The sequence below is a fragment of the Moschus berezovskii genome, chromosome 12 (assembly GCF_049115385.1).
Source record: "Moschus berezovskii isolate FMDL1 chromosome 12, NW_MosBer_1.0, whole genome shotgun sequence".
In the NCBI taxonomy this organism is placed as follows: Eukaryota; Metazoa; Chordata; class Mammalia; order Artiodactyla; family Moschidae; genus Moschus; species Moschus berezovskii.
This window is the reverse complement of record NC_142471.1, coordinates 45,309,993-45,322,844: the sequence shown is the minus strand read 5'-3', so window position 1 is coordinate 45,322,844 and position 12,852 is coordinate 45,309,993. Positions and strand designations below refer to the sequence as shown.

General features: G+C 53.1%; 1 protein-coding gene across 1 annotated transcript in view; it reads left to right on the top strand.

Moving 5' to 3' along the window:
- The window catches only part of ALOX5 (arachidonate 5-lipoxygenase), a 43,693-nt gene extending 31,500 nt beyond the window's left edge, over nucleotides 1–12,193 (top strand). The window contains exons 7-14 of the mRNA XM_055425227.2: nucleotides 1,879–2,025; nucleotides 6,005–6,208; nucleotides 6,986–7,072; nucleotides 8,677–8,855; nucleotides 9,163–9,284; nucleotides 9,643–9,743; nucleotides 10,067–10,237; nucleotides 11,580–12,193. Coding sequence (XP_055281202.1) covers nucleotides 1,879–2,025; nucleotides 6,005–6,208; nucleotides 6,986–7,072; nucleotides 8,677–8,855; nucleotides 9,163–9,284; nucleotides 9,643–9,743; nucleotides 10,067–10,237; nucleotides 11,580–11,759 — 1,191 coding nt within the window. The 3' untranslated portion in view covers nucleotides 11,760–12,193. The remainder of the gene's footprint in view (nucleotides 1–1,878; nucleotides 2,026–6,004; nucleotides 6,209–6,985; nucleotides 7,073–8,676; nucleotides 8,856–9,162; nucleotides 9,285–9,642; nucleotides 9,744–10,066; nucleotides 10,238–11,579) is intronic.
- The last annotated feature ends 659 nt before the right edge of the window (nucleotides 12,194–12,852 follow it).

Here is a 12,852-nt window from a genome sequence, read left to right as displayed (position 1 = left end):
TCAGCAAATGTCATGGGTCCAGTGTGAGTTGTGAGACAATTCCCTGAGCCAGTCACTACAGCCAGGAGAATGGAGAATGCTTACCAAAAGGAAAGGACAGGAACACCAGACAAGCAAGACCACCCATATCTTCTACAGAACCTAGAATATCGGAACTGAGAGATACAGTTGACTCCTCACTTTCCAGAAGGATGAAATCACAGCCCAGAGAGAGGAGGTGTCCTGAATGACAGAGAAATGCCCCATAGGCAGCCCCAAATCCCAGGAATCCTGGTTCCCAGGGTCTCCCATTCATCAAGTTAAATAATTTGGTCTGCTCAAAAGTTTATTGGCAGACATTTCTTCTGCACAGTGGTCACTGATGGCCACTCTGCTCTGGAAGTCCATTTGTCCAGCCCATCTCAGAAGCCCAACCAGTCCCATGACCCACCAGGCCTGGGTGTTCTCCAATTTCTGGCCAAGGTGTCTTGAGGGACCATCACATACTCTGCTGGAGGCAGCCTGTCCCCACCTTCCCTCTGCCCTGACTGGCCAAGGGCACCACTACCTCTTTCCCCAACCCTTTCCCCTTCCTGCCCCAAGTGCCACTCAGGCCGATGCTCAGAGCTCATCGCTGGTGTCAGACAACTGCAGGGTCCCACAGCTGGCGGTCCTGAAGCCTGTGAGCTGTGGTCACTGGCGCCCTCTGCTGGCAGACGTATGGACATGCAGCTGACTTGAGCACCTGTTGACAGGTCTCAACCACATATACCTTGACCCCCTTCCCAACCAGATCGCAACCCCTGCCTCCATTTCTAGCTTAAAACACAAGAGGCTTTAGAAGAAGCACCACTTGTCCTCCACCGAGACCCTTCTAGTTTTGGCCTGAGCAGGCCCCGGCCCTGCAAAAGGAGCCCTCACGACGCTCAGGTTAGGCTCCGTCTTGGTGGCTCCGATGGTAAAGAATCTGCCTGCAATAAAGGAGACCCCAGGTTTGATCCCTGGATCAGGAAAATCCCCTGGAGAAGGGAATGGCTATCTACTCCAGTATTCTTGCCTGGAGAATTCCATGGACAGAGGAGCCTGAAGGGCTACAGTACATGGTGTCACAGAGTCGGACACGGCTGAGTGAATAACACATGCAGGGGACTCAAGTGTAACCTGGGATGGGCAACTTGCTACCTTCCCCACATGCGTTTTTGTTTTATATTAAAGTGTAATATCTACAGGAATCAAGAGTGGCAGCAAGCTCAATGATGGCTTGGTAGCACCAAGTTACCCTGCCATGCCAGAACCTCATACCAGGACACAGAACACACACCACCCCTGCAGACCCCACCCCCACCCTGGTAGACCGCCTTACCCCTGCAGACCCTCCCTTAAAACATCAGGGCCCCCCAGCCCTGACGACCCCCTCCTGACACGGTGGATGCCCGCTTTTGAACCTCAGAACCTCCTTCCTGCCGCCTTTCCGTCTCTCCTCCCAAGGGTAACCTTGGTCCTAACTCTGACACTTGAGTTTGCCCAGCTTTGAACTCTTGTAAGTGGAATCCTGCAGCATCACTCTTGGCATTTGACTTCCCTCATTTATTTCATCTAAATTCTGTCTTCTTTCTTAACTGTCACTGTGGGCGGTCTTTCAACATCTTTCAGGAAGGTCAGGCAGACTGCAGGTACAGCAAGTGTGTTAGGAACCCCTGGCATTTCTTCACCTTGCTGAGCCCCACCATAGCCTATGAAAACTTCTGTCAATCAGCCTTGGAGTCAGAGGACTCCAAGAACTCTAAACTCTGAACTCCACTATGTTGACTGGACCTCCTATCCCTCCCACTGGGCCCGATTCCTGGGTCCGTCTCAAACTGAACCTGATTTGGATGTATTTCCTCTTACCTCCTGCAGCAAGGGAACATCTTCATCGTGGACTTTAAACTGTTGGATGGCATCGATGCCAACAAAACAGACCCCTGCACTCTGCAGTTCCTGGCTGCGCCCATCTGCTTGCTGTACAAGAATCTGGCCAACAAGATTGTTCCCATTGCCATCCAGGTAGGCGGCCCAGCCCTGTTCTCATCCTGGGCAGCTCCATCCTCAGTAGCCAGGGCTCAGGGAGGAGTTCCTGGGTGGATCCAACAAACCTCCAGGACGGAAAGGCAGCAGCCCTGCCTGGACTCTCCTGCTTAAGGCTCTGCCAGGTGGACAGGACAAACGAGAACAGTTGTGGGGAGGGCTGACCATAGTGGGCGGAAAGGGCTCCACTCCACAAGATACCCTTGAGCACTTCCTGGCTCTGGGGAGGACCTGCCCTGGGATGATATGGGCTCCCCACCCCAGCATTCTGACCAGCCCTGAATCAAAACACCAGTAGGACATAGAAAACCCTAAAGATAGTATCAGAAAACTACTAGAGCTAATCAGTGAATTTAGCAAAGTTGCAAGATACAAAATCAATACACAAAAATCACTTGCATTTCTATAAACTAACAATGAAAAATCAGAAAGAGCAACTAAGGAATCAATCCCATTCACCATTGCAACAAAAAGAAGTAAATATTAGGAACAAACTTCCCTAAGGAGACAAAAGAAAATTATAAGACACTAATGAAAGAAATCAAAGATGACATAAACTGATGGAGAGATATTCCACGTTCCTGGGTAGGAAGTATCAATATTGTGAAAATGAATATACTACCAAACACAATCTGCAGATTCAATGCCATCCCTATCAAATTACCAATGACATTTGTCACAGAACTAGAACAAAAAATTTCACAATTCATATGGAAACACAAAAGACCGCAAGTAGCCAAAGCAGTCTTGAGAAAGAAGAGTGGAACTGGAGGAATCAAGCTTCCTGACTTCAGGTTATACTACAAAGCTACAGTCATCAAGACAGTATGGTACTGGCACAAAAACAGAAATATAGACAATGGAACAAGATAGAAAAACCAGAAATAAACCCATGAACCTATGGGTACCTTATTTTTGACAAAGGAGGCAAGACTATACTATGGGGCAAAGACAACCTCTTCAGTAAATGGTGCTAGGAAAACTGGACAGCTACATGTAAAAGAATGAAATTAGAACACTTCCTAACACCATACACAAAGATAAACTCAAAATTGGTTAAAGACCTAACTGTAAGACCAGAAACTATAAAACTCTTAGAGGAAAACATAGAACACTCGATGACATAAATCGAAGCAAGATCCACTATGACCCACCTCCGAGAGTCATGGAAATAAAAACAAAAGTAAACAAGTGGAACCTGATTAAACTTAAAGCTTTTGCACAGCAAAGAAAACTGTAAGCAAGGTGAAAAGACAACACTCAGCATGGTAGAAAATAATAGCAGCTGAAACTGACAAATATTAATTTCCAAAATATACAAGCAGCTCATACAACTCAATACCAGAAAAACAAACAACCCAATCAAAAAGTGGGAAAAAGACCTAAACAGACATTTCTCCAAAGAAGACATACAGATGGATAACACGTGAAAAGATGCTCAACATCGCTCATTATTAGAGAAATGCAAATCAAAACTACAATGACCTCACACTGGTCAGAATGGCCCTCATCAAAAAGACTACAAACAATAAATACTGGAAAGGCTGTGGAGAAAAGGGAACACTCTTGCAGTGTTGGTGGGAATGTAAATTGATACAGCCACTATGAAAGTCAGTATGGAGATTCCTTAAAAAGCTAGGAATAAAGCCACCATATGACCCAGCAATCCCACTCCTAGGCATATATCCTGAGGAAACCAAAATTGAAAGAGACACATGTATCCCATTGTTCATTGCAGCGCTATTTACAATAGCTAGAACATGGAAGCACCTAGATGTTTATCTACAAATGAATGGATAAAGAAGTGGTGGTACATATACACAATGGGATATTGCTCAGTCATAAAAAGGAACGCATTTGAGTCAGTTCTGATGAGGTGGATGAACCTGGAACCTATTATACAGAGTGAAGTGAGTCAGAAAGAGAAAGATAAATACCGTATTCTAACACACATATACAGAATCTAGAAAAATGTCACTGAAGAATTTATTTACAGGGCAGCAATGGAGAAAAAGACATAGAGAACAGACTTACGGATGTGGGGAGAGTGGAGGAGAGGGTGAGATGCATGGAAAGGATAACATGGAAACTTACATTACCGTACGCAAAATAGATAGCCAATGGGAATTTGCTGTACGGCTTAGGAAACTCAAAAAGGGCTCTGTATCAACCTAGAGGGGTGGGATGGGGAGGGAGGTGGGAGGGAGGTTCAAAAGGGAGGGGATGTATGTATACCTATGGCTGATTCATGTTGAAGTTTGACAGAAAACAGCAAAATTCTGTAAAGCAGTTATTCTTTAATAAAAAATAAATTAATTAAAAAAAAAAAACACCAATAGGGCCTGACCAGGTGAAGCTGTGAGATGAGCTTGAAGCTGAGGTTACCAAGGGAGGACCATGGAGGTCAGGAGCCATGCCAGTCCTAAGATGCTCCCAGATTCTTGTCTCCACCGAGGATGATGGAGGAGGAGAGGGGTGCAGTTTGGGGAAGGGACAGGCAGGGCCAGAGCTTCCTCTCTCCCCATTCCTGGCTGCATCTGCTTTCTCAGGGTATCACACCACTGCAACTCTGTGGGAGATGTTACACAAGCAGCAGGAAACCACACCAAGGCCAGGACCAGGTGTGGGTCTGTGAAGGAGGGAGGCTTCACAGGGTCCCCAAGGAGAAAGCAGACAAGCACTCAGCAAACATCACTTTGAGTCAGTCAGGAACCGGGCACTGGGTGCCATGGGCGTGATAGCAGCTAGTTTTGCCAGATGTTAACCGCATGCCAAGTTTATCCCAAGGGTTTGCCCGCACAGTCCACAATCCCTTACTCTCAATTCTGAAATCTGAAACTCTTAGATTCTCAAAAAATTTGTAGCAGATTCATTGGCAGCAAAGCTTGCTCTGAATCAATGTGCATGCATGCTCCATTGCTCAGTCGTCTGACCCTTTGAGACTCTATGGACTAGCCCACCAAGCTCCTCTGTCCGTGGGATTTTCCAGGCAAGAATCCTGGAGTGGGTTACCATTTCCTCCTCCAGGGGATCTTCCTGACAGAAGGGAATACTTAAGAGGCTTTCTCCCACTCAGTGTGAAAGGTATATGTTTCATGCAGAAATATTAGCATGTTTGAGTGTAAAATATTGTGTTGTCACAGACCCAGAGAGAGGAAGACAGGTGTCACATAGTGATGTGTACTCGCTGCTAAAATCCTAAAAATCCTGGATTCTGAAACATTTGGCCATCAGGGTTTCAGACCAGAAAGCTTGCCTTTATTTACATAATTGTCACTACAACCCTCTGAGTAGGCAAGCACTCCATCTACTGATCATTTTAAGCAGATAAGGGAACCGAGGCACCAGGGCACACAGTCAGCGGCAGAACTGAGATTGGGGCCAGGCCATCTGGCTCCAAAGTTTGTGTACCCGCCCCCACCTCCCACAGTCTAATCAATCAAGGGCAAGAAGGGGATTCAGAAGCACCCAGACAGAGCCTGGGGAGCAGCAGCATTTAAGGGGAGAGCCGAGGAAGGAAAAATCAGGAGACCAGAAAGCAACTGCAGAGAAGTGGGTGGGACCAGGAGGGGGGGGCAGAGATGGGGAGCGGGCGGAAGACTACTGCCCACACGTTCACACACCACCGCTTTCACCCCGTGTTGATGCCCTCACACCCGTTCATTCGCTTCCCCTAGTGACTGCCAGGTGAGTAGACCATGTGCCCTTGTTAACGCCGGTGAAGCTGGAGGTCATAAAGGCTGAGATGTCCAGGGTCCCACAGGTAGTAAATGATGTAGCTGGGAGGAGAAATTGTTACAAACCCTGGGCCTCTGCCCTCCTCTGTGATCCTCTCATGATTCAAAGTCTCTGTTTAAGAAATGTGGATTCTCCTGGAATTTCCTGAGAGGCCAGACTCTCCTACAGTTACAGTCTGGAGCGAAATATTGCAATGCCTTCTCTTTCTCCAACGTATCAGCTCAACCAGGTGCCGGGAGAAGAGAATCCCATTTTTCTCCCTTCGGATGCAAAGTATGACTGGCTCCTGGCCAAGATCTGGGTGCGCTCCAGCGACTTCCACGTCCACCAAACCATCACCCACCTTCTGCGCACGCATCTGGTGTCTGAGGTGTTTGGCATCGCCATGTACCGCCAGCTGCCTGCCGTGCACCCCATTTTCAAGGTACAGCAAGCTCCTGCCTCCCCTGGGGGGAGACGTGTCAGATATGGGGTAGAGGACAGAAGGCAGGGAGGAGGGACACTGACATCCCCACAGGACTGTGGCTGGGAGTGGCTGTAAGAGAGCCCTGGAGAGGCTGGGGAGGAGCGGAGGCACCCCCAGGAAGAAAGCAGCTCGGAGCTTGCTGGGTCCTGAGGACATCGGGCGGGGGATGGTGCCTGGGCCTGCCCTGGCTCGCCTTGGGGGAGGGAACAGAGTTTGAAGAGACAAATGAGTTTCGTGTTGCTTCGTCTGATCCCAGGGGGCAGCCCCACAGTCACTGCCCTTCTCTCTCCTGAATCCTGCAGACACTGACGACTGGAGTGACTGCAGGCTTAAATTACTTCCATTTCCCCATCTGTATAACACAGAGATCAGATAGTACCCCGGCCCCCTAGGATCACTGTCAGGTTGAAATAGTGGACAAATTCGGAGAATTTCAAAGAGTGCCCAGCGCACAGTTACTGCTCTGTAACTGTGTTAGCGTTGACGATGGTCATTTTCGTCACGATCATTCTTGCTGAGCATCAGAGCAGCAGTCCCCAGGCTCCCATGCCAGCAGCTCACAGCAGTGCTGGTTGACACGCCAGCTTCACTCCCTCCATGACCTTTGGCTTCGCTCCTCCACAGTGCACTGGGGTGGGGTGGGGCTGGGGGACCTGGGGACCCCGAGGAGGCGCAGCCCAGGTCAGGAGCCCCTGCCCTGGCCACCTCTGAGGTCTGCCCCTGCTGCTGCACCAGCTCCTGGTGGCACACGTGCGGTTCACCATCGCCATCAACACCAAGGCCCGGGAGCAGCTCATCTGCGAGTACGGCCTCTTTGACAAGGTGAGGGCCTCCTCCCACCCGCCCCAGTGCCAGAAGAGCCTCGGCGGCCCCCACCCGACCTGAGGCCCAGATTTCCTCTCTGGAGACCAGCCCCCTAGGCACCAGCTGGGTGGAGGCCTGGGAAGGGTGGGAGGCTGGGTGTGCTCCTAGTGAAGCCTCCCATTCTCTGGCCGGCGTCCGCCCCTTCCGTCCACCCTCTCTTCCTCCTCACCACGGAATCCTCGTCACCTCAGCCCTCCCCTCCCCTCCCCCGGCATGTGGGTGTAAACCCTGCCTGCCCGCCCCCGCGGCCCACACTAGTTTCCTGCATCTCCCCACCCACTCTGCTGCCCATCACTCCGAGCACCGCCTCCCACCCTTCCTGCCTTCCAGGCCATGCGCACTCCCAGCCCGCTCTTCCCTTCAGTGGGGCCTTGGGTCCCCACCCACCCATCACGCCCTCTCAGGCAGGACCCCTTGCTGTGACCCCTCTGGAGGCTTACTGAGCCTGGACCCTCCCACAGCCTTACCCCCAACCTTGCTCCTTTCCCACCTCCAGTTAGTAAGCCAGCCAGACCATCCCAAGGGTTGAGTTACCATTTGGGCGGAAAATGACAAAACTCATCTCAGCCAGTTACAGCTGGAATGGGACTGTGTCACCTCACACACCTGGGCACGTTCGGGCGCTTCGGCTCCTCGCTCCGTGTTCCCTTGGGCAACGCTGGCCCGTGGCCTCCAGCTCAACACCTGGTGCTGGGCCCAAAGCCCCCAGGCGACCCCTGCCCTCTAGGATGCCTCATACACGGGGCCCGGGACTCAGTGTCCCCAGGGTACAAGCCCATTGGCTGGCACTCTTCCTGTCTTTAAACTGTGTGGGCCTCACTCTCCGAGACGGGCTCTGCAGACAGGCTTCCCCCAGTGGGAGGGGGGACATCACAGCGAACTCCAAGCTTACGTTCCCACACAGTGACATCATCTTCCATGCAAATAGAAAGTACTGGGGAGCAGCTCTGTTGGTCCTGCTCGGGTCAAACGCCCACCATGGACCAGTGTCTGGTCCCAGTCCCCAAGTTCTCCTTGGAAGATTTTGTGCCCTGAGCACTCAGCACATGTGTGCCTGCCTGCAAGCACATGTACCAGCATCTCTGCAGCTGGGATGACTAGCAGCCCTCACTAGGCACACAGGAGGCCCTGAGCAGAGTGGTGTGTATCCTGGGATCTAGTGTATGCCCCTGTCTTATGCTCAAAGATCAGGTCTCTGAGAGCAACGCTCAGCTCTGGGCAGCCTGTGCTCAGAACGAAGGCAGGTCTGGTCCAGGGGCTGCTCTGGCCTGGATTCCACACTGCCTGCTGTCCTCACTGCACCATTTGGGTGGGGAGCTCACCCCTCCCTCCTTCATCTCAGCCCCTCATATTTGGATCAGGACAAGGCTCCTCCCCATAACCTCCTCCTGGGGCTGCCCTGGGCATGCTCCGAGTTAAATGTCCCTCCCACTCCACCTCACTGGACATGGGTTTGCTCTGGTGGGCCAGGACATCTCTCTGCCCTTTCAGTTTCTCATGCTGAGCTTTGGCACTGGAGGAACAGGCCTTGGCTCACAGCACTTCCTCCCCTCCTGCTCAAGGCCAACGCCACCGGGGGCGGTGGGCATGTGCAGATGGTGCAGAGGGCCATGCAGGACCTGACCTACACTTCCCTGTGCTTCCCTGAGGCCATCAAGGCCCGGGGCATGGACAACATGGAAGACATTCCCTACTACTTCTACCGGGACGACGGGCTCCTGGTGTGGGAGGCCATCAAGACGTGAGCTACAGGGCTGGGGGGTCAGCACTGGGCAGCGGGAGCTGAGGGCCCGCAGGAGGAGTGGGCAGGGCTCTGACGGTCATGACCGGGGGTGCTGGACCGCCGACTCAGTGGGCCAGGAGGCCTGGCTCCACTGGCAGGGCAGTGATGGGGGAACGGGGCTATGGCAGGTTGGACGGGGGTGGGGGAGAGTGTGGCCTGAATCCAGACATCAAGAAGTGACGGGGTCACGGATGGGGCCAAGGGGCCAGTTCTGCAGCCCCTGGCTGGTCACCCACTCTTGGCTGGGCCTCTCCTCCTGAGGCAGGTTCACGGCCGAGGTGGTGGGCATCTACTACGAGAGCGACCAGGTGGTGGAGGAGGACCAGGAGCTCCAGGACTTCGTGAAGGATGTTTACATGTACGGCATGCGGGGCAAGAAGGCCTCAGGTGGGGATGCTCTCTACCCTGCAGCCCCTCTCCTCTCTCTCCTGGACCACTGAATCGCAATAGGTGATGCTAGCCGATGGCCTCCATCTGAGCGCCTGGTGCTGAGCCCACAACTCCCAGGGGACCCCTGCCCTTCAGTGTGCACCGTGGGGATATCTCAGGGGCTTTCCAAGAGCCAGGAAAGGGAGGAAAAGCAACTGGAACACGGAGTCAAGCAGCCGTGCTCTTCCAGTGCGTCTTGCCCTCACAACACTGGTGTGTGGGCATCCAGGGGCCTGCTTGGGTGGGAGTGGGTGTCTGCTGGTCGAGTGGCCCTCCCTGGGGTTGGGGCCTCAGCCAGCCCAGGGCTCTCCCTTAGGCTTCCCCAAGTTCATCAAGACCAAGGAGAAGCTGTGTGAGTACCTGACCGTGGTGATCTTCACGGCCTCAGCCCAGCACGCAGCAGTGAACTTCGGCCAGGTGGGCAAGGACAGGGCAAGCCCTCTGGGCGGGAGATGGCCAGGGCCAGCTCGGCTGCTTCTGAGGGCCCTGGGTGGGCCGCCCCACTTCCTCCACAGGAGAGGGTTCCGGGAAGGGGCGGAGGGCCCAGGAGTCTGGTGTTCCCAGTGGCCAGTGGAGTTCAGTTCTGTGCTAAGCACTGGATGCCAGTATGAGGCAGGGGGCTTCCCTAGCCCCGCTGGAGTTGGAGGAGGGGGCTCGGGGAGGTGGCATGGGAGGCAAAGGCGGGTGGGGGCTGCACTCACTGCAGGGGCACCCAGTTGGGTCGGTGGCTGTCCCTGCAGTATGACTGGTGCTCCTGGATACCCAACGCCCCCCCAACCATGCGAGCCCCACCACCGACAGCCAAGGGTGTGGTGACCATCGAGCAGATCGTGGAAACGCTGCCCGACCGTGGCCGCTCCTGCTGGCATCTGGGCGCAGTGTGGGCACTGAGCCAGTTCCAGGACAATGAGGTGAGACCGGCTTTAACCTCTTCCTTGGTCCCAGGGTTTTATGATTCAGGGCTCAGGCTGGACCCCTGCGGGCCAGGAATCCTGACTTGCAAGGCTGGAGGGATCTGTGAGGTCCTCAGGCCAGAGCCTGGATGGAGCTCAGAGTGGGGTGGGGCAGGAGAGCACGGGTCACTGCCCCACGGTGACGTTCCCACAAGGGCACACCCCACCCGTCCCCACTGTTGGCAAAGTGCTACCATGTGGGTTTCTCCCTGGCACCCCACAGTGAGGGCTGAGTTTCCTGGGCATCTTTTGAGACATTCCCATACTCATACAACCTGTTGAACCTAATTCCGAAGACCCCAAGCCGGCTCTCAGACACCACGCCCTGGCGTTAGCTCAGTGCTGCTTAGCATGACTGGCCGGTTGAACTGGCCCCAGACCCACCGGCATTTGTTGGCAGTGTATTGCTTTGGGACCTTTGTCTTGGTCCCTAACATCTTCACATACAGGTCTCAGCACATGTGTTCAACAGAACCAGTACATTCCTTGTAGAGAAATTTCTTGGTCAAAGAATGTTGAGACTGAATGGCCCTCCACAAACTGAATCCAACATCCCGTCAACAGTGCAGAGCACTTCTCCCACCCTGCCCAGCCCTGGCTATGAAACTTTTCAGTTTTTACATTCTTGGATTTTGTTTCTAAAAGATCCACCTAGTTTCATTTGAAGACATTTGTGTGAGCGTGCAAATGGGCACACCACCCCAGCAGAGCCTGGCTGTGGCCAAGACTGGATGGAGCTCAGAGTGGGGTGGGGCAGGAGAGCAAGGAGTCACTACTCCATTGTGACACTCCCCACAAGGGCACACCCCACCAGTCCCCACTGTTGGCAAAGCTCTTCCATGTGGGCTTCTCCCTGGCACCCCACAGGTGAGGGCTATGTTTCCTGAGCATCGAGACATTCCCACACTCATACAACCTGTTGAACCTAATTCCAAAGACCAAAAACCGGCTCTCAGAGAAGATCAGACTGGCCCTGTGCCCCCGTTGCCCCGACACCAGGCGGGAGTGCACCTGGGGACTGGGCCACGTGCCCACCACAGCCAGGACCACCCCAGCCTCCACATCTGCCTGAGCCATTACCAGTCCCTATAGCCTCCCTGCAGCGGGGCGTTGATCTGTGAGGCCCCAGCCCAAGAGCATACTCGGGTGCTCTCAACAGCTGGCAGGGGGTGGAGATGCAGGGAGCGGTGATGCGCACAGGCCTTGGCTCCCAAAGGCTGGGCTCTAGGGGCAGGACGAGTCCTGTCGGTTTACATCGCCTCATCACAGCTTAACTTGGCTCTGTCTGTCTGGGTCTCAGCTGTTCCTGGGCATGTACCCAGAGGAACATTTCATCGAGAAGCCCGTAAAGGAGGCCATGGCCCGGTTCCGCAAGAACCTCGACTCCATCGTCAGCGTGATCGCCGAGCGCAACAAGAACAAGAAGCTGCCTTATTACTACTTGTCCCCAGACCGGATTCCCAATAGCGTGGCCATCTGAGTAGCCTCCTGAGCCCGTGTCATTGCAGGCCGCCCAGCTGCTCAAGGCTGGGCTTGGCCCCCAGACTGCAGCCTGCCCCGTTCGGCAGGCTTCTGGGGCCGTCAAGGGGTGGGCCTTCCTGGGGGATTCCTGGGTGGGATTCCTGGGAAGTGGCCTGCAGGACCCAGGTTCTTGGCTTCAAACCAAACACTCCCCAGATTGGACCACAATGTAGCTCAGCTTTGGAGCGTTTTCCTGTTTGTTCCTCAGTCTTTAGCAAATGCCATACTTTGATCAGTGTGTGTAAAGACTGCAGGGACCTTTCCTGCACAAAACAGGACTATGCCCCTTCCAGCCCTTACACCCAGCTCAGCGCTTCACGGTAGGCAGCCCAGAAGAGCAACACGACTAATGGAAGTTCTTGCTGAGAAATGGGAAGATGATTTTCTGTTCTATTTATGCTTGGCCCAATCTCTTGCATACAGTAGGTACCCAGATAAATTCTTGTTGAATGAATTAAGAACTGGTTGTCATAAAAATAAAGGAGTTTGCTCAAAACAAGTCTCTAACATGCTATGTTCCAGTCACCCCAAACAGCTCACATCCCCCCCACACACAAAAAAGCCATAATCTTTGTGATCCCATCTAGGCAAAAGCTGCCCCCGTTCCATTTGGAGAAAAGGTACTTTTGCCCAGAACGTTCCTACGCTTCCTTCAGAACACACTTCCTTCAGGACACTTCCTATGTCTGTGGAAGGAGCCCCAGGACCAGGGCTCTCAGGTGACTAGATTTTTATGGACCAGAAAAGTTTTGCCGGAAAAATCAGGAGGGACATTGTTACCAAGTTTTTGTTGCTGTGAACCAACCAATCCACAAAATCACCCCCACCAGAGGGAGGTTCAAGAGGGGACAAACTATACCAATGGCTGATTCATGTTGATGTCTGGCAGAAACCAACACAATTCTGTAAAGCAATTATCCTTCAATTAAAAAATAAATTAAAAAAAAATCACCCCCAAGAGCTACCATCTACTCTCACCACTGTTCTGCAACACAGCATTTAACAACATAACAGTGGGAGGATGAGGGTACCAGACCACTCTTCCTTGCAAC